We start from the raw sequence: 26,521 nt of genomic DNA, 5'->3' as shown, positions 1-26,521 counted from the left end.
TTGTAGACCAGGCTGGCCTCGAACTCAGAAATCCGCCTGCCTCTGCCTCCCGAGTGCTGGGATTAAAGGCGTGCGCCACCACGCCCGGCTGAGATAGGGTCTTAAATAGTCCACACTGGCCTCAAATTCACCAGATGACCAAGGATGACTTTGAAATTCGGATCCTCTTCTGTCTGCTCCCAAGTGCAGGGATTACAGGCATGAGCCACCCACACCATTTTATGTAGTGTTGGGGTTAGAACTTGGGTCTTCTTGCATGCCTTGTAAGCTCTCTAGATCCACCAACAAGCTGTCCATCTCCTCTACCTCTGAGAATAACATTTTAAGATGCTGAACCTACTCTTCCTTAATTTCTGCCTACTCCAGTCAGACTTCAGTGTGCAGGGGGCAATGCCTAAGTATGGAGTCTCTTCTGTCCCTTCGGGAACCTTCTAGCTATGACGGCCTAGTCTCTGAGAAAGCCAGCTATAGATATGTAAGATAGTCCATGAATGTCACCCTTATTGGACCTGGGTGATGGATAATTGGAGTGGGTGTTACACTGTCCTGTCTAATTTTGTTTATAGCTAAATTTTCCATTATGGAGTTTTTATTTGTTTGTTTGTTTGTTTGTTTGGCTTTTCGAGACAGGGTTTCTCTGTATAGCCCTGGCTGTCCTGGAACTCACTTTTTTGTAGACCACAGGCTGGCTTCGAACTCAGAAATCGCCTGCCTCTGCCTCCCAAGTGCTGGGATTAAAGGTGTGCACCACCACTGCCTGGCTCGTAATGGAGTTTTAAAAGGTTAAACTGATTTATTCTGTAAAGTAAAGGCACAAAGATATGAAGTTCCACTATGTTTGTGACATTTAAAATGTGGACTTGTCTCTTTTTTTAAACATCTGTTTTATTTGTTTTTAGAATACCTCTTTACTTGTTCTTTGACAGTTCCACACATGAGTCCTGAATCTTGACGATACCCAGCCCCCCACCACTAACTGGGGACAGTCTTTAATATATCTCCTCCTACCTTCTTGTCCTCAAGGCCCACAGTGACCTACTTCCTCCAGTAAGGCTCCACCTACTAAAGGTTCTAAAACCTTCCCAAACAGTACCATCTGGAGTCCAAATGTTCAGTACATAAGTCTGTGATGAACACCACATTCAAACCACAACTTAGAGTGCCTGAAAATTGAGGCTAGGAACAGCTGCCTAGCAACATGGCGAGGATTACACCTGACAGCACCCACAGAAGTCTCCAACACAGCCCACAGGCTCCAAAGCCCACAGAGGCTGGGGAGGTGGCCCATTGATTAAGACACTTTCCATACAGGCATGAGGACCAGAGTTTAGATCTTCAGGACTCAGAGAAATTCTGGGTGGAAATAGAAGCCCACCTATAGTAAAAAACAGTCTGTGGAGATGGGAGCCGAAGAACAAGCCAGCCACACTAGTCATATCCAAAGACAGGAGACCCTGCCTCAGTAAGCAGACAACAAGATTGAAAATGATTGAGGGGGAGTTCTGGCATCAGCCTCCAAGCTTACACACATACACACACACACACAGAGCTATCCAAAGGAATTAATGCTATCCTGTAAGGAGAAAGCAAACCGTAAGACTGTTGTAAAGATCTAGATTCATCAGTGAGACTCACCTCACTGTTGAGGAATGGGCGATGGGTGGGAACAGGAACTGATCAGAGCTTACAAGTCTCCTATAAGAAAGAGGTGCCCCCCTTGGGGGCTCCCAAAGTCTGAACCACCAACAAAGAACATACACAGGCTGGACCTAGGCTCTCTGCACATATGTAGCAGATGCACAGCTCAGTCTTCATGCAAGTCCCCCAACAACTGGCAGGGACTGTCCCTAAATCTGTTGCCTGCCTGTGAATCCCATTTCCCCAACTGTGCTCCCTTGCCTGGCCTCAGTTGGAGAGGATGTGCCTAGTCCTGCAGAGACCTGATGTGCCAGTTGGGCGTGGAGGGCCCAATGGAGCCTCCCCGTTCTCAGAGGAGAAGGAGAAGACTTGTAAGGGAGGAACCAGGAAGAAAGGTGTGCCAGTGATTGGGATGTAAAGTTAATTCATTGATTGATTAGTGGAAAAAAGAAAAAAAGGCATTCCTTTGAGCTACTGTTGTCTGAGGCCCTGAGATAATGTTGCGCCAATGCTAACATGCCTTCCTATTTTATAAGAAAAGCCAAGACTCAAAATTTTATGCAATGTCTCCCAGTTCTCAAATTTATGCTTCATTATATTAAAAAACAAAACAAAAACGCAAACAAAAACACTACAAGAGCTGAACTTGGCCAAAACTAGCATGTGGGCTGGGGTGTAGAAGCCCCTCACCTCAGTAATGACGCACAGCATAAATTAGTTTTCCCATGCCTTATTCTTCCCCTGCTGGCTTCCTCCTCTGTTTTGCATCCTTTCCTCCTTCAGCCACTCCCACCCATCCTTCATTTTTCTTCCAAGTTCACAGGGAAGGGAATGGTTGAGGTGAGGGAATAGTCAAGCCAGAGGTGGTATGCTTCCAAACCATGAGTGCCCCGGGGCCATTAGCTGGGTGACTTGGGTTACCTTCCTTATGCACACCTGAGCTTACCAGAGAAACTGGTTCACTTGTCTCCACAGCCTTGCGAAGTCGCTCTGGCCGCTCCATCATCAATGGGAACTGGGCAATCGATCGCCCCGGGAAGTACGAGGGCGGAGGGACAATGTTCACCTACAAACGACCGAACGAGATCTCCAGCACTGCTGGGGAGTCCTTTCTGGCTGAAGGTCCCACTAATGAGATCCTGGATGTCTATGTGAGTTTGGGGGTACTGGGGGTGCCCTCTGAGTTTGGGCTTCTGTTGCTTCCAAGGAATATACTTTGAATAAGCAAAACATCTTTGCCCAGGCTCGATAAAATCATTTGAGTGAAGCCTGTTTGAGGGACTCCTTCCAGTGCTTGGCATTGGTCTTTGACATTTACCCCTGAATGTATGAGGCTCACAGAAACCATAAACTCTACCAGGTGCTTTATTACCCTCGGAGTTTATGGACCCAGTAAAACCAATTTTACTCGTTGAACCCAATCAGAGGCAAACAAATCCCCTGTTTCATGAGGCCTGGAGCCCCTCCAGGCTCTTTCCTCCCAATGCTAATTTGGCATGTTTTCTTTTATGGCAAGAGAAAGAAAATGCCAAGTGCAAGGCAGCCCATGGGCTCAACCCTCTCAGCCCCGTCAAGGCAAATGGAGAAGGAACACTCCAGATGACCCCAGATGGGACGGTGACGCTTTAGCTACAGTCCAAGTTCCCTGAGTCACACACACAAGGCTACAGTTACTTTACTTGAAGCCAGAATATTCAGTTGGCCAAGAGTTGTTTTTAATGGTCTTTTAAAAAAGAAACTACTAGAGGGGCCTGAGGCACTCAGTCTATAAAGTCTTGCAAGCATGAGAACCTGTGTTCCAGCCTCAACACCACGTGAAAGGTGGTTGTGGTGACACATATCTATAATCCCAGAACTATGGGAACAGAGACAGGAGGATCCATGGGACTCGATGGCCGGCCAGCCTAGCCTAATAAGAGAGCCCCAGGTCCCAGTGAGAGACCTTATCTCAAACAGCATGGTTGGTCCGACACCCACGGTTGACCTCTGACCACAACAAGCACACATGCACGTGTGCACCCACACTAAGCCACTAGAATCCAGTCTTCTAAAAAGATGCAGAACTAAAGAATATCAAGAAACAAAGGTTTAAAATAAATACACAGATATTTATTATTAATAAATATTAATGTATTATTCCAACTGTCCCCAGAGCCACAGTGGTCTCTAATATTTGCTGTGTCAGAGCTTTAGAAATAGTGTCTACAGCTCTAGAGTTCTGGTCTGTTCCTCTTGAGGGATAGTAGGCTGGAAGTTACAAAAGAAGCCTTGTTTTAGTTCATTCGGGGTGTTTTTTGTGAGTCATCCATTGGTTGGTTGACTCTGGGTAACTTTGAATGGCATCAGAGGTGAAGGCTTTGCCTGTGAACTGCCTCCTCTGGGTGGTCTAGGAGAGGCGGCCAACAATAACCCCATAAACAGCATAAGGCGTTCAGTGGCAGAATCTAGTACACTTCCTCACAGAAAAGAGGTACAGGGAAGGGCAGAAGGGGAAACAGAGTTTGTACAGAAGGGACTGAGAGGGCTGGGGTGGACAGCAAGGGTCTGTAGTCACACAGCAGTGTCCCTTGGGGGTCCCATGCTCAGCACCCAGTTCATGCAGCACCAGTGAGTTGATCTTGGCTTGTGGTGTGAGGAGTCTCTGTGCCTCTCACATCTGCCTGCCTCTGGGTGAGTGATAGGGAAGAAACACATCATGAATGGGAAGAGGGCAAGAGGTGGGGTGGCATAAGTGGGAGATCCAGGTGTGACTCATGGGTGAGTGCAGGGCTATGAGCCCTCAAAAGCCAGTCAGGATTCTCCTCAGTCCTCCTCATGAGGAAAGTCAAACAAGAGGTCTAGAGACTGACTCTGGGTTGCCTACCTGGTCGGCAAGAACCACTTTACAGAGTGGAAATACCAACAAGACTGTGTCCCCTTGCTTGGCTCCCAATTAAATTGTAGATTTGGGGGTGCTGTTGCTCCAATCTGCCATCACTGTGCCTTCTCCTATAATAGCTGTGAGCACAGGACGAGCTGGTAGACTGGGATATCTCTGTTGGCCTTGCTCAGTCTTCTTGTGCCTCCGTCCCAGTTCTCTGCAGCCCAACTAGCTTCCGGCTTGCCATCCTGCCTACTTGGAATTTTGATTGTTTGCTTACTTGTTTGCTTGTGTTTATCATTGTTTCCTCAAAGAATATAACCCAGGTAGCCTTACACTTTTATAAGTGTTATTGTTGTTGTTTTGTTTTGTTTTGGATTTTGTTGTTGCTCATTTGTTTTTTTGTGTGTTATTTTAGAGTTTTGTCTTGGTTTGTTTTTTGTTTTATTTTTGTTTTGGAGGGGTTATTTTGTTTCGATTGTGTGTGTGTGTGTGTGTGTGTGTGTGTATGTTTTGTTTGTTTGGGGTTTATGTTGTTGGTTTGGTTTGGTTTGTTGGCCTGGGTTTTGTTTTTCTACTCTATTTCATTATAGTTCAGGGGCTTCCTGTGGGTGAAAATGAATGAGACCATGCAGCCGACAGGGAGAGGATTGAGGACTGGGGCCGACTTGAGCCAGCGAGCCTTAGTGGCCTAGTCGAGGACGTTAAAGGACAACATTAAAGGACCCTTACTGTTCTAGGCTAGCCCTGCTCAGGAGAGCTGGTCCTTGTTTGCTTGATTTTGCCACCACCTAGTACTCAAACAGGTTCCTCTGCAGTGTGAAGGTCTCGGAACATTTTCAAGGCCACTGACCCAAGCTCTGGCTGAGTATGGATCGCCTGCTGTAGATACTGTCCAATTTGGACTTTATAAAACCTTAACTTTTATCTTCATAAAATCTTGACAATTTGCCCGCTTTTCTTCTGATCTGTATGCACATGAAGTCTTTAATTCTTCGAGAGCAACTTACAAGAAGCCACTGGAAGTAACCTCTAAGGATGCCATTGGTTTATTGCTACAACTAGATGCGAACTTGGACATTTAATTACAGTACTACTTACGTTATTGAGACCAAAGCCATCCAGAAAGGAATGTGTGCATGCAGGCTGTGGTAACATAGACTTTGTGTCCTCAGATGATACACCAGCAGCCCAACCCAGGAGTCCACTATGAGTATGTGATCATGAGGAACAACGCCATCAGCCCACAGGTGCCACCACACAGGAGACCAGGTAAAGCCCCTTGGTTTGCCACCAAACGTGCTGGGTCACTTTTTCTTAAAGCTCTCTTTCTCTCTCTCTCTCTTCTTGTGCCCCTGCCCTCTGTGTCCTGAACAATGCAGAGAAAACCTGTGGGCACATATTTCAAGTCAGCGGACTTGGTATCAGAACATGTTTCTCCATTTAAGCCTCACTGATGGGCTATTTTCATTCACTTGATGCTAAGCCACAGATAGACATGCTGATCCCACATTTGAGATGATTACGTTGTCTTCCCGTTGCTGCTGTAGCAAATGACCTTCCAACCAGTAGCTTAGAACAAGATGAAGGTAGCGGTCTTAGAGTTCTAAAGGTCAGCGGTCTCAAGAGGGTTTCATGAGGTCAAGACCAAGGTGCTCCAAGCAGCATCCATTTCTCTCTGGTCTCAGCTGCTAGAAGCCTCAGCCTCCATGGCTTCTGACCCCTTCCTCCACCCCCAAAGCCAACCTGATGAGTCTTTCCTGCCCATCTAAAACTGCTCCAAAAATAGCATCAGGACTGTGTACCCAGTGAGGAAAGGACCAGAGTTCAGAGCTCAGAATCAACTTATGCCAGATGGGCACAGCAGCCCACCTGCAGTTCCAGTGCTCAGACAGCCAGGGCAGAGGATCCCAGGGCGGGCAGGCAGGCTGGCTACAGTGGCTGCAGCAGTGCATTCTGGGTTCAGCTGAGAGATCCTGCCTTAAAGTCGATAGAGAGCAATCTAGGAAGACTCTTGATACCAACCTAACCTCCACATACATGTGTACGTGCACTCTAACTCGTGTGCATTCACATACATGTAAACAGGTTTGTACATATGGACACATATACACATGCAGAGAAAAAAAAGTAAAATAACACAAATTAAAACAAAACACAACAAAACAAAAAAAGTATCAGCTTTTAATTCCCTTTTCCTCCCAGACAGAATGTCCCTTACCAGTGCGATGACTCTGCCTCAACCCCTTTCTATTAAAAAAAATAATAATAAGCATTTCTGCTGATACTTTGAGCATTTGTCTACATATCAAATATCACTGCTTGCAGTTAGTTCAAAACCAACCTGAACATTACGCACTTCTGAAGCTGGCAGAACATTCCGTCTCCGTCAACCCAGAGGCTGCAGACACCTGATGGGTGGGTGTCCGAGTGCATGCATGCTCCCAGCAAGCTTAGGGAAAGGCCCTGGGATCTGCAAGGAGCTAAAGCGATGTGTGGGTCCTGTCTCTCTGCACTGACTCTGCTGACATGCCCACAGGAGCAGCCTCATGGAACCTTCCAGCTTCTGCTGAGGGCAAAAATAGAGGGTGAGACTGAGTTGACCCCCCAATCTCACCCCAGACGTGGTAAGGTTCCTAGGACATTGTGTGGTCCATGCTGGGGCCCTTAGTGCTCAGAAAATGCAAAGCCTCAGGCCATTGGAAGTCGATGTCTAAGTAGGCCTTCTCTGTTGTGCCCTTGCCCTGCCCACGACTGATGTTTGTGGGAACTCTGCTTTATCCTTCCTGAGGGTCCCCCCTCAAACCAGACAGCTTTCATCATCTGTTAAAATGAAAGCAAGCAAGAAAATCCAGGAGCATAGCTATCTTTCAGACTTGAAGAGAAACAAAAACAGAGAGACCCCATAGCTCAAAAGTGGCCTGCCGCATCTCTCTGCACACGTGTGTGTCCGTGTGTGCACAAAGCCAAGTCTATGCATTGTTGTTCAGCAAACAACACACCAGTCATGCTGCTGAGTTAGAGCATCTATATGCTGCATCCTTTTTTGTTCCACTTCATAGTTGTGCTATGATGTCATTTAATTTTTACTGTCACTACACATTGAAGCCTGTTGTCTTGCTATGGCATAGGATATTTTAGTAACCACATTTTTATGTGCAGCTTTAAGTAAAAGAATGAGACCGTGTATAGGATAACTATTCTTGAAACAGCATAAGTAGGTCAAAGAGGGTGTGCATTTAAAATTTAGAGTGCTGGTGCCAGTCTGCTCGCCAAAAGCTGGCGTCTGTGTATAAGATCACACATACTGAAAGAAGTGGATGTCAGCTTCACCAGAGGACTCAGAGACATGAGCTTCCAAACTCTCTAACTCTTATCATAAGGTAAAAAAGAGTTGAGAGTCTCCTGGTCTGTGTCTGCATTGGTGATATGTTCATTATGAGTGAAGCTGGGAGTGTATGCTTTTGGCTTGTTTGTATGTTTGTTGGGGGTGGCATCTTCCTGTGGCCTTTGACAGTTCCTTGCTGATTTTTTTAGATTTTTTTTTATATGTATGAGTATCTCATTGTGTGTCACATGTGTCACCCCAGGAAGCCAGAAGCGGGTGTTGCATTTCCTGGGACTGGAGTTATAGATGTTTGGGAGCCACCGTATGGGTCTGGGAATTACATCCGGGTGTTCTACAAAAGTGGTCAGCGCTCTCAACCAATGAGCCATATCTCCAGCCCCTTATTACTGATTTTTAATAATGTTTTAAATATGAGAGAGATGACTATTTCCTTTTTTAAAATATCACTGCTATTCAAATGAGCGTCTACTGCATCCTGTCCAGTGGCAGGACCCGTTTGCACACTTTTTCAACTCAGTATGCAAAGACATCTCACTTCTGTACGTGTGCTGCCTCTCCTAGGAGAACCTTTCAATGGGCAGCTGGAAGAGGAAGACAGAGGCCAGGAGGACAGAGAAGAGAGGGAGAAGAACCAGGAAAAGGAAGACTCACAAGTCGAGGCCCCTGAGGTATTCACGTCAGAATCCACGCAGACCTTCCCAGTCAGGCATCCGGAGAGATTCCCTTCCCACCGACCAGACAACTTGGTACCCCCAGCACCACAGCCCCCAAGGCGAAGCCGGGACCACAACTGGAAGCAGCTGGGGACAACAGAGTGCTCCACCACCTGTGGGAAAGGTAAGCCTGCGTAGGAATTCCAAGCCAGGCAGATAAAGGAGGGCCCAGCAAATGAGGCAGCCCCTCACCAACTTGAACCACCTGTGAGATGGTTTGTTCATGTAACAGACTGGCTGACAGGTTCCCAAGATAACCCACAGGCTCATCCAGTAGTGGGATTCAGAAAATCTGTGCCCCCACCCCCTTTATCACAGTGATAGGATACAGATTTGAATGAGCAAGTAGACACATGGACCAAGTCCAGGAAACCCAGCTTCCAGGGCTCCCTTCCAGCAATGATATGTTCACACCAAAGACTGCCAGCCAGACGTGCTCATCCAAGCTTTGATGCACAGGTGTTTACAAAAGCATTCCCAGGCCTCACGCTAGCACCTCAGAGGTCACACTGACATAGTAAACCAGGGCATCAAGCACACAGAAACAGACGACATTCACTGTCACACTAGGTCTTCGTGACTGAAGATCTCAAGCATAGGACACACTCAAGCAGAGTGTTACTGTGCCCCAAGGTTGTGTCTCAGAAGCTACTCAACAAAGACGGGCAATTAAAAAAAAAATACAGAGCCAGGCGTTGGGGGTGCATGGATCTCTGAGTTTGAGGCCAGCCTGGTCTACAGAGTGAGTTCCAGGACAGCTAAGAGAAACCTTGTCTCAAAAAAACCAAAGCAAAACAACAACAAAACAGCTAGCATAGATCTTCTGAGTTGAGCTTTCCCTGTGGCTATACTGTAGTCAATAATCAGGGAATGTGTATGCAGGCTCCAGAGTCTAAAAAATTGAGAAATCAGGTTTATAGATGGCTGGTGTGAATGCCATGACCTAAAGGTTTCAGGGGAACAATACACCTGGGGTCTTAGCGTTTCACTGCAAGCTTTCATCTTCCTCCCCTCCCTTTCCTACTCTCTTGATAAAAATGTTAACCGAGGTTCATCCAGTGTTCTAGCTCAGTCAGCCAGGACCACCAGAGAAAAGCCCCTGCCCTAACAATGTCACATCTATTAACTGTTGCAAGAAGAGAGCCATTGTGCCCATGTGTATGCACATACAACCTCTCTCCAAGGAAAAGGCAGACGGTATAGGACTGAGGAGAAGGGTGGCATTTTGGTGAATTTAGATAAAATGGCATTTTGATAGGCTCAAAGCAAAGCATGACTGCAGGTTTATTATCAAGGGTGGCATTCGTGAAGAGGTCCACATCAGGTCTAGACTGTAACACAGACCCAGCGCCCTTCCCTTGGCAACTCCAGAGTCAGGAAAGATAGGGAAATCAGTTTCTGGAAACCCTGTGTGACTGCTCTGCCCCATGGTCTGCAAGTTGACTCTGCCTCTGTTCCAAGGTGACTTATGGTCCTCTTTACAAGGAAGCACCCATGAACTACAGTCATAAGATTTATTTATTTTATGTATATGAGACACTGTAGCTGTCTTCAGCCACACCAGAAGAGGGCACCAGATCTCATTACAGATGGTTGTGAGCCACTATGTGGTTGCTGGGAATTGAACTCAGGACCTCTGGAAGAATAGGCAATGCTCTTAACCGCTGAGACATAGTTATAATCTTCTCCCTATATAGGCTGAGGGCATCAGATTCTGTTGTTGCCCTGAGACAGTTGTTCTCTGAGGAGATGTTACTATAGAAACAAAAGCTGTGCCCCACTCCAAGCTTCCCAAAACCTGGAAATCCACATGAGAGAGGCATTGATTTGATGATTAGTTGAGTTTTGTGTTTGGTTGGTTTGTTTTGTTGGTAGTCTTTTTTCTCTTCAAGAGACTTGAATCTGGGTTGGGGAGGTGGCTCAGTGTGCAAGAACACTTGCTGTGCAAGCATGAGGACCCGAGTTCAAATCCCAAAACCCACATAATAAAAGTTGAATGTGGAGCATAAGCCTCTATAATCCTCAGCTCCCTTCAGATAGATGGGAGGCAGAGATGTGAAAACTCCCAAATTGCCTACCCTGGCCTACACAGCAGGAAACTACAAGGAAAATCTGTCTGAAAAAAAGTAGAAAACAAACACCAGCACACTAGGTTTTCCTCTGACGTTCATACATGTGAACAGAGAGAGAGAGAGAGACAGAGACAGAGACAGACAGAGACAGATACAGAAAGACAGAGACAGAGAGAGATCAGATCTAAGAAAGTCTTGGATCTGAGGATATCTTTTTCAAAAGAGCACTGGTCTAACGGCTTTTAGGGCTAGAATTTAAGTCTTTGATTCGTTTTTATTTGAGGGTAGAAGGATAGGACTGGGTGGCTGGAATTCTTTATGCTCAAAGCCTTGATGATTCCGAAATGATTGATTCCGCCTGGTAATTGGAGAATTGACGTATGAGCTCTTATTGCATCCATTTTGCTGTGCTCAGACTACACGAGCCAAGATGTGGCCCGAAGAGCAGCTGAACTGGCTTCTATTGTAAATCTGTAAGGGGGAATTAGATGCCTGTAGATTGTGTCTTGACAGAGCCAGACAGCTAGCGATAACTCTGCCAAAAGGCCACAATCATTTTAATAAGATTTTATCCGAGGCATTACAGAGATAAGCAGAGTATCTCAGCATTGACAAAGGAACCTGAGATCCAAATAGAGTCCTTTCCAGCTTTTCTGCCACTTATGAATTGGTGCGGCGCCCGGATAGCTCAGAGGAAACTGCCACTGTGTGGTTTGCAATCCAAAATTATGTGTGTAGAAGATTCTTCCCACCCTGTGTAGAGACCACACAATATTGATTTGTGGATATAGTGAGGTATGGCCTGAAGAACTGATCATCCAGGTGGTCATTCAGCAAGCCCCTCTCTGTTCTGTAAGAGAGGTGATGGAGAAACATCGCAGAGTCAGAGTGCCCTCAGCCTGCCCCTAGCTGCCACGACGATGGTGGGAGCTGAACCAAGATCTTATGGAAGTACTCTCAACTGCTGAGCCATCTCTCCAGTCCAAAGAATGTAAATTTGTATGTCCAAATTAAATCATGTTTTTCTAAGGCAGTCTTTACTTTTTATACTGTACACACGCACACACGCACACACACACACACACACACAAACACACGCACATACACACCAGAATGTGAAGTATGAAATGTAATATCCACATGATCCATTTCAAATATGTACCCTGTACATATGCACACCCATGTGTGCCTGTGCATGCCACACTTGGCATTTGCTGCTCTAGGCATCTGAGACACTGTCCCATTTTCTTCTTTACCCTGCAAACGGCACTGGCTCTGAAGCCAGAGAGCTTCTGAAGGGTGCCTTGAAAATAAAGCATAACTGGATACAGTTCCCCTTCCTCTCCCTGTGACAAACAGCGGGAGATGGTGGGACACCTCCTGGGCTCCCTCCAGCAAGCATTTCCAATCTTTGACGCTGTGCCCCAATATTGTCCTCTCTACAAAGTTCCTGCTCATGAGCCTCACAATCAAGTTCAATTTTTTTTTTGGGGGGGGGGGCGTTAAATAAGTTTACAACTTTTGTCTTGAGAGGCATTCATAGCTACCTTTGACCACATGCCACCCTTGGGCTACAGGGGGGACACCCCTGGAACCCTGTGTCCCCTTAAGAGCGGTGGCAGCAGACATACAGGGCATGGGCAATGCAATGCAGGTGCACAAGGCACGTGGGTAAACTGAGCCCTCAGCACAAGTGACAAGTGTGCCGCCACTGTGTACTCCTCGGCTACACAACCCAGATCCCTGTCCTGGATTGATCAGCACCTATCCCTCACAAATGCCCAGACCTCTGCCAACCTCCTGATGGGGCTCTCTTGCTTCCTGTATTTCTAAGTCTGCGGTTACTCATTTTTTTCTTTTCTTTCTTTTTTGTTAAAGATTATTCTTTTTAAATTTATTCATTTTATGTATGTGAGTACACTGTCACTGTCTTCAGATACACCAGAAGAGGTCATCGGATCCCTTTACAGATAGTTGTGAGCCACAATGAGGTTGCTGGAATTAAACTCAGGACCTCTGGAAGAGCAGTCAGTGCTCTTAACCGCTGAGCCATCTCTCCAGCAGTTCCCCTTTCTTTTTTCAATTTTTTTCTTGACACTTCTTTTATCTAACTCTTTATAGTGTCTCACAGCTTCCGTTTCCAATGTGTTCTGCTTCTGCTTCTGTGTTGACCAGTTTGCCTTGATGTGAGCCTGGACAACTGATCTTCAAGTTCATCCTGCTGCCTGAGCCCAGCCAGCATCTGCCCCTACACCCTGGCCTTGCTTGTTGGCAACCAGAGGAGTCACTGGAGGAGACATGCTAAGTGACACTACCACCTTCTGCAGCTACTAAAGCTAACCCAAAGAAAGAAACCCATTGCAGTCACCAGAGGCAAAAGTTATCAAGCTGACATTTTCTCAGACTCAGACAAAGAGCCTCTCATTTCGTCTGCTTGGTACCTTTCCATGGAGCTGGACCATGGACAATGCGCAGTGCATGTAAGAGCAGTCAGATGGGAGGAGAGGCAGGCAGTGGCCATCTGCCAGACAACCCCAAGCAAGAGCCATCTTTCCAGGCACAGAGCATTCCTACAGTATCCTGTATCCTCTGTGCTGTGTGTATTAGGTTTCCCCTTCTGTGGGTGCCAAGCAGTCGGGGTACCTTACTTTAGCTTCTCAGTCTGCAAAGCTGTAAGTGGGAAAGTTAGACTCACACGGTCTAGAGGGAAAGGAACAGGCTACCTAAGAACTTCCCCTAATCCTCTAATAGCTGAGTTTCAAATGTTCACTGCAGGCTGTGGACTGGGTCTTAGTCATCGCTGTAACTTAGCACGGTGTGCTTAATGTTGGTTGAATTTAATTTAAAAATATCTCCTGGAGCTGGAGAGATGGTTCGGCAGTTAAAAGCATTATCTGCTTAACTTCCTGGGGATCCCAGGTTCAATTTCCAGCACCCACATGGCTGCTGACAAGAGTCTGTCATTCCAATTCCAGGGGACTGACCCTCTCTTCCAGCCGCTGTGGCCACTGCACAAAAAGACATGCATGCAGCCAAAATACCCATACACATAAAAAATAAATCAATCTTAAAAATATTAAGCAAAAATATATCCTCTGTAAGGGAGATAGGCGTGCTGCTTAACAAAATTTAATACCAAAACAGGATTTATTTTTTTGCTATTAAATTCATAGTCACAACTGTTTTAACTCAGTTAACAGCTGGACTTAATTGGAACATATTAAATAATGCTCTTAGGTTATAGCTACAGGTACATATTTACTGACACAGTAGTTTCAACAAATGATTATTTCAGATGCAAAACTCTCTCACAGACTGTCACATTTATGGCTCAGGGAGTCGCAGGAGGCCAACCTGAAGGATCCCTGCCCTGTATCCACGATGGATGACATGAGGCACTTGTGTTAAAAGTTGTAGCTGAGTGCTGGACTGTCCCATACTCTCAGTCTCTTGCCAGCTGTATGTCTGAGCATCCGCTGCCATCCAGGGCGAAAGGACACTTCTCTGACTAACACAGAGAGTCGCAGATGGGTGTGAACGCAAGTGTTTACAAGGCAGCTAGACGAGATTTCCATCACTACAACAGTCGTGGGTTCCCCTAGAGCCAACAGCTCCTCAGCCGTGGGTTTTTAACCAGATTTATAGTACCAGGTGTGGGTTCCCTGTAGGAAGCAGGTGATAGCAGGGGTAGGAAATGTAAGAAATCTGAACGCATTGTGTATGTATATAAAACTGTCTAAGAACAAAGTTAATTTTTTAAAAAAAGGTTGTTTTCTTAAAGAAACTTTAAAAGAAAAAAGTTAGCCTGGTACAATTAAAACTGTGGTGAGTTACAGCTCTTGGGGGAGGGGGGAGTTTAACCAGTTAGAAGCACAGATATGCATAGTTTTAAATGAATGAAAATGCTCATCCTAGGAAGAGTTGTGTGTTGGCCTAGTTTCATAATGGCCTCTAGTAACTCTCAAGTTCTGCCAGCAGATGGCAGCAGAGAGAAAGGCAAAATTGAATTAAGACCTAGAAATTACCCTTACTGGCTTTTTATAGAAAATAGTTTGTCCTTATTAAGGCAATGAAACTAGTCTGTGTATTCAAAACAAAAACATGAAACAGTTACTAGCTTTCTGGAAAAGTACAACAAGCTTAGACCTCTGATTAAACCAGAACTGACCTGTCCAGGGAAGCTCTGCCTCATGGGAAACAAGTGGATGCTAAAAAAGACCACACCCCTGGGCTGGCAAGGTGACTCAGCAGGTAAGAGCACTGACTGCTCTTCCGAAGGTCCTGAGTTCAAATCCCATCAACCACATGGTGACTCAAAACTACCCATAATGAGATCTGACACCCTCTTCTGGCGTGTCTAAAGATAGCTACGGTGTACTTATATAATAATAAATAAATCTTAGGGCCAAAGTGAGCAGAATTGATTGACCGGAGCAAGCAGAGGTCCTAAAAATTCAATTCCCAACAACCATATGAAGGCTCACAACCATCTGTTCAGTTACAGTGTACTCATATACATAAAATAAATAAATTAAAAAAAAAAAAAAAAAAAAAGACTGAGCCCCTGAATCGGGACCCTGTTGAGTCGTGGGAAATGTGTTACAAAGGCAGCTGCTCTGCTGTAAGTCTTGAATCTCTTCTGCTTCAACCCCTTGTATGCACCTGCCTAGCAGGCCCGTTTATTCTGTGCTAGGTTGGTGGATAGCCCCCTTCCCTGACACATGTGGCTATTTCTCTATCTCCAGCCAGACCCTGTAGGGGGAAAGTTTCTGTTTGTGCCCACTCTCTGCACACCCCATTAACTAGTGAGTTCTTTTACTGTCTCTGTGCATTTGTGTGTGCGCATACATGTATGTGCATGTGTGTATACGTATATCCATGGGTTCACCGGCTGCTCATCTTTACCACAGCCCAGCATCCCAGGGTGTGGGCCGGCCTTCAGCCATCTTCCTTGTCATTACAGGATCGCAGTACCCTATCTTCCGCTGCGTGCACAGAAACACACACGAGGAGGTTCCCGAGAGCTACTGTGACTCCAGCATGAAGCCGACCCCAGAGGAGGAGCCCTGCAACCTCTTCCCCTGCCCAGCCTTGTAAGAGGCCTCCCCGGTCACCTCTCACCAGGTCCCTTCTGGCTGACAGTCATAAGAGCTTAGTAACGCATGTATTTGGATTTTTAACCCCATCCAAATGTGATGTGCAGACACTGACTGGGTCTGTGTGCAAGATACAGGCCCCTCAGCAAGCCTGCCTGCCTTTCTAGAGGAACTGGTGGTCTGAAACAAGCAACAGGCGTAGCCAGGAAGCCCATCCAGGAAAGCAGGAGGTCATAGGAGTGAGAACCCAGTAAAGAAGCTTATATGTGAGCTGAGTATACAGATGGTGCCTACTTGGTATGGAGGAGTCAGGAAGCATATCTGAGAGGGGCTGGCCATGGGCTGTTGGATGATAAATGAGACAGCCTTAGGTGGATTAGGACATGTCCTAAAAGGTCAAAGATTTATCCTTAGAATTTAAAAAAAAATGTAATTTTTATCCAAATACATGCTGTACGTCTAATCATGTTTCGTTCACTAATTGCTGAGATCGGCCATGAGATGACAGGCAGTAGAAGACACCGTGGCTGTAGATCTCTCAGCTCCCAAGTGGGTTAGCATTATAAGGAAATTAAGCTAATATGGAGGTGTCGTTGAGAGATTCTGCTTTGACCACTAAATAGAAATCAACTGTGCCGTCTCACTCTTTCCATAACTGTGTGCAGCAAGAATCTGGGCAGTCTAGTCACGGTAAACAGCATGCCCAACCGGCTCTCTTACAATCACAGGGCCTTTAGACGCTGCTCCGGGAAAAGGGCTCCTCCCCCACCCAGTGATTGTGTTAACCGATGTCCCCTCTCTGTCCACTCCCAACCCATTCCGTGAGCCAGCTGGGACATCGGGGAGTGGTCGGAGTGCAGCAAGACCTGTGGTCTGGGCATGCAGCACCGCCAGGTCCTGTGCCGCCAGGTGTATGCCAACCGTAGCCTGACGGTGCAACCCTACCGCTGCCAGCACCTGGAGAAGCCAGAGACCACCAGCACCTGCCAGCTCAAGATCTGCAGCGAGTGGCAGATTCGGACCGACTGGACCTCGGTACAGGACCTGCCCCTCCCTCCGATATCCATCCTTCCCTACTACAACAGTGATCCATAACCCTTGGGTAGGGTGGGGAATGTTTGCTGGGTAGCCTGTTAGCACCCACGGCTCCTGCCAACGCTCAGTGGAGTTCAGGCTAGTATGCATGGCCTATATCCAGTCTCGTGGGTGAACCTATGTGAGTCCTGTGTCTGCAGACTTCACCTGCCCTATGTCTCCCACATGTTAAGAAAAGGTTAGCGGAGCTGGTGAGATGGCTCAGTGGGTAAAAGCACCCAACTGCTCTTCCGAAGGTCCAGAGTTCAAATCCCAGCAACCACATGGTGGCTCACAACCATCCATAACAAGATCTGACTCCCATCTTCTGGAGTGTCTGAAGACAGCTACAGTGTACTTACATATAATAAGAAAAGGTTAGCAACTACTGTCAGAGCCAGTGCCTTCTAGCTGTGCATCTGCCCTGGAGCTGGAAAGGCTGAGGCCCAGAGCTGGCTGGTATGCCATTCAAGAAGGTTCTTAGAGGAACAGGCCAGGGAGTTTTCCCATGATCACTTTCTCCCCTGGGAATTGCAGTGGACCCAACAACACACGGGTCCTCCTCACATTATCTGTGGGGGGTCAGGTGACCAAGAATGAGAACAAGACACCAAAGCCTGCTGTGTTTTAGTGCTCAGTGCCCTGTGGCGTGGGGCAGCGGACCCGAGATGTGAAGTGTGTGAGCAACATTGGGGATGTGGTACATGACGAGGAGTGCAACATGAAGCTCCGGCCAAATGACATCGAGAACTGTGACATGGGGCCCTGTGCGAAGAGCTGGTTCCTCACAGAGTGGAGTGAAAGGGTGAGTGTGCCCCTGGCTGTGTCACAGGATTCCCCTGAGCCACTCGAGGACACACTGTAACTCAGAATCTCAAAGTCCATTCCCTCCCCAGTGAGACATCAACAGTGTCTCCTTCGTCCTCATAAGATTCCAACGGCAAACCAAAGTCCACCCTGGGAATCCAAAGTGTTTGTTGGGCTCCCTTGCAAGCATGGGCAAGGGATTGTTGCAGGAGTGTAGGCGATGCCAACACAGCAACACCGGGTGAATGCATGGTAACTTCCCCATAGCTGCATCCAGGGCTGTGTGCATCTATGGATGGATCCTCTCTGGCTACTGCCTTTGTCGGTGTCCCATTGCTATGAAGAGACACCATGACCATAGCAACTTTTATAAAAGACAGCATTTAGTTGGGGGCTTGCTTAGAGTTTCAGAGGTTTAATCTAATGTTATCATGGTGGGGGAGCAAGGCAGCACACTGGCAGACAGTCCTGGAGAGGCTGAAAGTTCTAGATCCAGATCCAGAGCCGCAGGAAGAAGAGACACTAGGCCAGACTGAAACATTTGAAACCTCAAATCCCATCCCCAGTGACACACTTCCTCCAAGAAGGCCACACCTCCTAATCCCTCTCAGCTAATTATACTCCCCATGATCCGACAGTCAAATATATATGTGGGGGCCATTCCTAATTATACCACCACAATTACCACCCTCCCTGCTCACCCCTGTCTATATTCTCAGGGCCTTCTAGGCCGTGTGTAAGCTAGAGAAGAAGTGCACACCAGTAGCTAAACCCAAAGTCCATGCACCCTCCCTAAGTCCTCCATCTCTGAGAAATGTCACCATCCCACAGCCCCAGCTGTGACTGGCCCTTACAAGCAGGCTCAGCTGATCTGTTAAAGATGGCAGCTGGTTTGCTCTGAGGACCACCAGCTGCCACAATATCTTTGACAAAAGGCTAGAGACAGACTCAGGTTTATAGACTCCTATGAGGACCAAGGGTCTCTGCAGTTAAGGTGGGGGTGTGAAAAAAAACAATAGCTTGCCTTTCCTCAGCATTCCAAGGTTAGGAGATGACTTGATAGATTTTTGTGCCTGAAATATAGTAGACACTCACTCCTCAGGGCTGAGCTATGAAAGGAAACTCACAGGCAGATGCGGCTGGTCATCACTCTGCTCATTACTGTATGCAAGAGAAGCCAGCACTCAATTGACTTCATCTGCCAGAAATGGAAATAGAGTTTCTAATGAAAGACAGATTCTGGGAATGGATAGAAAAGATGCATGCAAGCAAGGAAGAGGAAACTCAGGAGTGGTTGAAATGGTGGATCTTGCATCTAGTCACTGTGATTGGGAAAAAAATGTAGGGACTTAGGAGATGGCTTAGTGGGTGATTGCTGCTCAAGTATGAGGACCCAAGTTCAGATCCCAGCACCCATATAAAAGCCAGGCATGATGGTAACATCTGTACTATTAGTTCAGGGGAGGTAGAGGTCACTAGTCAGCCAGCCTATCTGAACCCTGGGAGCTCCCGGTTCAGTGGGAGACCTTGACACACAAAAAAAAAGTTGAAAGTCAGACACTGTGGTGCACACCTTTAATCCCACCACTCAGGAGGGAGAGCTGGTGGATCTCTGTGGAATTCCAGGATACCCTGATCTATACAGTGAGTTTCCAGCTAGCCAGGGTTATATAATAAGACTCTTCTCACAAAATGAAAATGCATAAATAATAAAAACAAGACAGAAAGCAACTGAGGAAGGTACCCAATGTTGAATAGTTATAAGAGCCTTATGCAAGGTGACGCTCACCAGGAGAGGCTCGGGAATCCCTTGTGTGCCTGTTTCTGCAGCCCCCAAGTGTGACTGGGATGCTGTCTTTTTTCTGCCTACCTCAGCAGACATGACCAGTCTTTCCAGAGCACATCTAGGGAGTGGAGAGCAGATATGTGTGGCTCAGTCCCTGCTGTGTAGCGGGGGGGAGGGGGGGGAGAGCACTCCATTTCCCCCCATTTCTCAGGATTCCAAGCCCCAAGAAGCTCCTTTCGAATCTAAATCGTCCATGCTTCCCCCAGCCAATGGCGTAATAGAGAAGCTTTCAAATCCCATCATCCTGGTCCCCTCTCTGGACCTGGCTCCATCATTGACCATGGGGATTTGGAGACCAGCTTGCCCCAGATGCACATACCTCAGTGTGGAAGGCAGAAGATTAAATAAGTCCTTTCAGCAGGGGGAACTTATGTAGGGAGAAATATCTGTAGAACTTGAGACAGCAAAAACGACATTTGGCTTACTTTTTGAACATTTGCTTTTTAAATTATTATCTGTGTGTGTGTGTGTATGCCATGTGTATGTGTAAGGATGTCATATGTATGTGTATATGTATGTGTAAGGATGCTGTGTGTGTAAAAATGCCATGTGCATATGTGTAGATGCCATGTGTATGTATATATGTAAAGATGCTATGTGTACATGTAAGAATGCATGTGTGCATGTGTATGAGTATGGGTGCCATGTTTATGGGTGGCCACAGATGACAGTAGACCGTTTCATATTCCATGACTCTAGAGTTACATATATGCAGTTGTGATCTGTTCAGTGTGGGTGCTGGAACCAAACTTGGTTCCTCTGCAGAAGCAGCTGGCCCTTAGGGTTTTATTGCTTTTTGGGTTTTGTTTGTCTTGTTTTGATACAGGGTCTCTTTATGTAGCCTAGGCTGAGGTAGAACTCACTGGATAGACCAAGCTGGCCTCAAATTCACAGAGATCTGCCTGCCTCTGCCTACCTGGTGCTAGGATTAAAGGTGAGCACCACCATGCCCCGCTAGCAAACACTAGTACCGCTGAGCCACCTCTCTAATGGTCATGACTTTACTTTTTATTCTTCACAAGAGATTTTAAATGCCTTGTCTTTTGTTTGTTTGGTTGGTTGGTTTTGGTTTTTCGAGACAGGGTTTCTCTGTGTAGCCCTGGCTGTCCTGGAACTCACTCTGTAGACCAGGCTGGCCTCAAACTCAGAAATTCGCCTGCCTCTGCCTCCCAAATGCTGGGGTTAAAGGCATGTGCCACCACGCCCAGATTAAATACCTTGTCTTGAGTTACACACTTGTGAACGTCAGACCACACGAGTGGTCTCCAGCCTGGATTAGTCTGCCTACTGTAACAAATGGCTTTTTAACCCAAGGAGTTGACTCGGTGTCTCAGAATCCTCACAACAGTACAAACAGAGCTAAAGTTTTATGACAGTGTGTGACCTGGGGAGAGAGAGGATCAGGACTACTTCTACCTGTATAGTCTCCGTCTTCAGCCTGTACTTGAACTAACAAACGATTAACTAGAGAACCGCATGTAGATTGTATTTGATGTTGATATTTTATGTGATTTGTGAAGACCACAGAAGGGGAGCTTGTCTGGAGGGCTCGTGCCCTCCTTCAGTGAGGAGGAAGATACATAGTGGAGAAAGGATCAGAGGATGGAGAGTGGTCATCGAGGGAGGTGAGTGTGGGAGTGACAGAGATGTGAGGAGAGAAAGGTTAGTTAAAGGATCATCTCACCACCAACTCCCCATCTCTAATGATAAGAATTCACTTACCCCATCTGACATTGGATGGATGGATCCCTGAGGCTCCTTGGTCAGCCACTGTGACTAAATTAGTGAGCGTCCAGTTCAGTGAGAGCCCCTGACTTAAAAAAATAAGGTGGAGAGCAGTTGAGGAGGGCACAGCAACATAAACTTCAGGCCCCCAGATGCACACGCACGTGCGGGCGTACACACACACAAGCATATATACATACTTACACACTGTATTTACAAACAAAAATTTTAAACAATTCGGAAAGCAAAGGGAGGGAGTGGGTAGAGAACCACATGACTTCAGAGGCTACAAAGAGTTTGTTAAAGGGGCAGGCAAGGGTGCTTTAGAGGAAGGACACTGGAACCCAGCCCTCAAGCTTCTGGTGTTTCCTGGTGAAGGGGAAAACATCCAGGAAGAGGGAGCCATGTGCTCTCAGAGCCCCTCATGTGGTCATGGGACTACAGCAACACTGACTATCCAGAATGGGATACAGGGTGGAATACTGGAACTGGAATTCTTGAAGAATGGGATAGTCAGGACCACTTAAAATGGATGAATTGTTTGTTTCTAGAGTTTCCCACATAACACGTACAAACGTGTGTCTGTGAGTAACTAAAACCCTAGAAGACAAAAGTAATAGATGAGGAGACTCCCATCCTGGAGAGTGTCCTGTGTGAGAAAAGGTTGTCAGCTATGTATAGAAGAAAGCGCCAGAGGTCAGTGAGCCCTTGGCATCATTTGGAAGTATCCCCAGAACCTGCATGGGCCCCCGCTAATGTGCCTTCCTTCTGTCTCACAGTGCTCAGCGGAGTGTGGGGCAGGAGTGAGGACACGTTCAGTGGTGTGCATGACCAACCACGTCAGCAGCCTGCCGTTGGAAGGCTGTGGGAACAACAGGCCAGCGGAGGCTACGCCGTGTGACAATGGGCCCTGCACAGGCAAGGTGGAGTGGTTCACTGGCAGCTGGAGTCAGGTGCGTAGCCAGAGCTGGGTACATCTGTCTTCCTGGAAGAGGCAATATAGCAGAGGGGTTAAAAGACAGCTTTGAATCTGGCTATGCTACTAGCTGCCTGCCGTGATCAGGAAAAGCTGCTATGTTCTTGGTATATCATTCAGGCACCCTTTCTGCGTGCTCACCTTGTTCAGCCAAGAAGGTTGAGTGTGCACCTACTGTGTGCTCGCTTAAGCACCTTGCTCAGCCAACAAGATTCAATGTGTACCTACTATGTGCTCACTTAAGCATGTGAGCTACATCCGTGAGCAAAACAAATCTCCGTGCCTCAGGGAATGAGCGCATAGCCTAGCATACAGTAAATACAGCAGGTGGCTGCTGCTGCTGCTGTATCAATGCCATTAGCTGGTTTGTTAGTACTCAACAATGTCAGAAACTGCCGTTTAAAAATCTGGAGACGGGGCCAGGCATGGTAGCTCACAACTTGAATCCCCTCCCTCAGGAGGCAGAGGCAGGTGGAACTATCTGAGTTCAAGAAAAGTCTGGTCTACAGATCGAGTTCCAGGACAGCCAAGGCTACACAGAGAAACCCTGTCTTGAAAAACAAATAAATAAAAATAAAAATCTGGGGGTGGTGGCCTGAGAGATTGGTCAATGGATAAAGCATTTGTCCCACAAGCTCAAGGGCCTGCGTTCATATTCCCCAGAAGCCATGTGAAAGCCAGACACAGCAGCACACATCTGTAATCCCGGCACGTCTCAACTGAGATGGGAGAGTGAGAAGAGTCCATGGAGGTTTGCGAAAGCAAACAGCAAGAGGCCCTGCCTCAAAGTAGAACGTGAAAGTCAATATGCAAGCTTGCTGTGACCTCCAGACATGCAGCATGGTCCATGTTTGCCTACACTCACACACATGCACGCACATGCACACATATGCACACATACATCATACACACAGATATGTATTTGTTTGCTTGTACAGGAGTGCTTAGTTTGTGTGTACACATGCATGCCAGAAGAGGGCATCAGATACCTTTATAAATGGTCTTAAGCCACTATGTGGTTGCTGGGAATTGAACTCAGGACCTCTGGAAGAGCAGCCAGTGTTCTTAACCACTGAGCCATCTCTCCAGCTCACCACAATTTTTTTAAGGTGGAAGTGTATGTTATAAAGAGAAGATAATAAAGAAACCAAAGTAACTTACAAATTGACGGGCTGATTTTTCCTCCTTGTTCCAGCATTGAATATGAACCCCTGAGGAAAATCTAGAGAGCCTTCCCAGTGACTGCACCGCCACATCCCCTACCCCACCCACCCCCACTGCCTGCCTGGATTTGAGTTCTTGGCTCCCAGGGCTGGCTGATTCTCCAAGGCCTTTGGCTGAAGGTCATGATTTGCACAGTATTCAGACACTTGCTCCGTAGGAATTTTTTAAAGTAGCTTAAAAGACAGACCTTGATGAAAATGGCCTGCTTTCCTCTGTAACTGATACAGACCCTTTGAAAAGCAAGTTGACAGCAAAGGGCAGGAGGCAAAGCATACCAGTTGTCCTTCCTCAGTCACCCCACATCTTTTTAATACATTTTTATTAGCTATTTTCTTCATTTACATTTCAAATGTTATCCCCAAAGTCCCCTATACCCTTCCCCCACCCTGCTCCCCAACCCACCCACTCCAACTTCCTGGCCCTGGCATTCCCCTGTACTGGGGCATATGATCTTCGCAAAACCAAGGGCCTCTCCTCCCATTGATGGCTGATTAGGCCATCCTCTGCTACAGATGCAACTAGAGGCACAGCTCTGGGGGGTACTGGTTAGTTCATATTGTTGTTCCTCCTATAGGGTTGCAGACCCCTTTAGCTCCTTGGGTGCTTTCTCTAGCTCCTTCATTAGGGGCCCTGTGTTCCATCCAATAGATGACTGTGAGCNTCCACTTCTGTATCTGCCAGGCACTGGCATAGCCTCACAAGAGACAGCTATATCAGGGTCATGCCAGTAATATCTTGCTGGCATATGCAACAGTGTCTGGGTTTGGTGGTTGTATATGGGATGGATCCCCAGGTGGGGCAGTCTCTGGATAGTCCTTCCTTCTGTCTCAGCTCCGAACTTTGTCTCTGTAACTCCTTCCATGGTCACCCCACATTTTATAATTTCAACCATTTCAATGAATTGTTCTTATGTAGACAGTATGGGGAAATGTTTTTTTTTCCTTAGACTTCTACTGTTTTGATTGATAAAATCTGCAAAATTCCAAAGAGTCAAAGGACTGGGTTAGAGTATTTCCAGGGCTGCTCTCATGGCCATCCTGGTGGTCACTGATATAACTGAACCCAGTTCCAATCTCAGGGGATTCCTGACTCGGTGAGGACATTTCATCTCCCTGAGTCTGTTTCCTTGTCTCAATCACAGAGGCCTAATGCCAGTCTCCCTGGACTGCTAGGAGGTATCTTTGCTCTCCTGCTGCTGTGTGAAAACACTTGGACCAAAACCAAACTGGGGAGGAGGGTTCATTTCATCCGACGCTTTTCAAGGTCACTGTCCATCATGGAAGGACAAGGATGTCAGGGCAGGAGCTCAAGCAGGGAACTTCAGAAGGACCCTGCTTCCTGGCTCCCTCAGGCTGAGTCAGCCTCCTTTCTTATATGGCCCAGACCCACCTGCCTAGAGATAGTACCTCCCACGGTGGGCTCTGTCCCCCTACATCAATTAACACTCAAGAAAATGTCCACAGGCCAATCTGATGGCAGCCCTTCCTTAACTGAAGCGCCATCTCCCCAGGTGTGTCAAGTTGACAGCCAAGGTTAGCCACCACAGAAGGCGTTGTAGGAGACAGGTCTCACAGGGTGTCACCCATGGCTGGCAGTGGGAGGCACTTGGTCAAAATCAGAACTCCTCTCTCAGTGTTTACTAATCTTTTTACCTGCCATGCCTTTGCCCCCTGGCCATGTGCCAAGAAGCTGCACTGTGGCCCACATTCCCACAGCAGACATGGAACCGTGAACGGGATGGGAGCCATTGTGCCAGCTGTGGGGCTGACAGCTCAACAGTGACAACACTGCCCCTCTGGGGAAAAATACAGTAGTGAAGTGGAAAAGATAGAGCGTACCCCAAGTGGTGTGGCTGCTGTCACCCTTGAAAACATCACCACCTCTCCCCCAGATTGCTGTCACCCACAGATAAAAATGGATCTCTCTTTGGAGTGTACCGTGTCCTTGAGAACCCACTGAGACTCAGGCCCTGGCCAATCTTCTCTGAGCCTTGGTGCTGATGCAGTCACACAGACATGGCTGCAGCAGGGCTCAGGTGTTGGTTACATTGTCTCAGCCCTCACACAGGTTGTTGTCAGTGTCTCCTCCTTCATCTGCATCCACCTTGTTTTCTTTTATTTTTCATATTTTTTATTAGATATTTTCTTTATTCACATTTCAAATGTTATCGCCTTTCCTAATTTTCCCTCCAAAAACCCCCTATCTCTTCCCCCCTCCCCCTGTTCACCAACCCACCCACTCTCACTTCCTGGCCCTGGCATTCCCCTATACTGGGGCATAGAGCCTTCACAGGATCAAAGGCCTCTCCTCCCATTGATGATCGACTAGGCCATCCTCTGCTACATGTGCAGCTGGAGCCAAGTTTTCTTAGACCAGTTCTCTCTCTAACCCCAGAGCTCACTAATTGACTAGAAGGGCTGACCAACAAGCCTCCAGGAGCCTCCTGTCTCTGCCTCTCAACACCAAAAGCCACACTCACTTTTCACCTGGTTGCTGAGGATTTGAACTCGGGTCTTCTCAGTTGTGCAGCGAACATTTTATCCACAGAGCCATCTCTTCGGCCCCTATATTCCTTATCAACACCAACTTCTATTAATTTGTATGTGCCTTGGTGTTTTGCCTGCATGTGTGACTGAAGGTATCAGAACCGCTCAAACTGGAGTTACACATAGTCGTGAGCTGCCATGTGGGTGCTGGAAATTGAACCCTATGGAAGAATAGCTGGTGCTCTTAACCACTGAGCCATCTTTCCATCCCCAATTTCTATTCTTATAGCCTCTGTCTTGCTCTGTTTCCTATGCCTCGGTGGAGGACTTAAGGATGTCGTCCCCCTTTGTATCCTGTGACACCCATCTGTCTCTGCTTCTTCTCCAGTGTTCCATCGAGTGTGGCAGTGGGGCACAGCAGAGGGAAGTGATCTGTGTCAGGAAGAATGCAGACACCTTTGAAGTGCTAGACCCTTATGAGTGTTCATTCCTGGAGAAGCCCCCAAGCCAGCAGGCCTGCCACCTCAAGCCTTGTGGAGCTAAATGGTTTAGCACAGAATGGAGCATGGTAAGTCACGGTGGTCCATAGATGACTCTGGGGAGGGTCCTGGGCCCAGCCCATGAAAAGATGCTATATTCCCTGTGGCATCTACTC

The 26,521-nt window shown here is 47.2% G+C and overlaps 1 protein-coding gene across 1 annotated transcript in view; it reads left to right on the top strand.

Annotated features, from left to right (window-relative positions):
- Thsd4 (thrombospondin type 1 domain containing 4) overlaps nt 1-26,521 on the top strand; it is a 168,671-nt gene that overhangs the window by 129,427 nt on the left and 12,723 nt on the right. Inside the window, exons 3-10 of the mRNA XM_021172602.2 lie at nt 2,614-2,789; nt 5,674-5,770; nt 8,409-8,684; nt 15,596-15,725; nt 16,559-16,763; nt 17,434-17,607; nt 21,960-22,133; nt 26,255-26,434. Coding sequence (XP_021028261.1) covers nt 2,614-2,789; nt 5,674-5,770; nt 8,409-8,684; nt 15,596-15,725; nt 16,559-16,763; nt 17,434-17,607; nt 21,960-22,133; nt 26,255-26,434 — 1,412 coding nt within the window. The remainder of the gene's footprint in view (nt 1-2,613; nt 2,790-5,673; nt 5,771-8,408; nt 8,685-15,595; nt 15,726-16,558; nt 16,764-17,433; nt 17,608-21,959; nt 22,134-26,254; nt 26,435-26,521) is intronic.

The sequence above is a fragment of the Mus caroli genome, chromosome 9 (assembly GCF_900094665.2).
Source record: "Mus caroli chromosome 9, CAROLI_EIJ_v1.1, whole genome shotgun sequence".
Classification (NCBI taxonomy): domain Eukaryota; kingdom Metazoa; phylum Chordata; class Mammalia; order Rodentia; family Muridae; genus Mus; species Mus caroli.
This window is presented reverse-complemented; position numbering and strand designations above follow the sequence as displayed.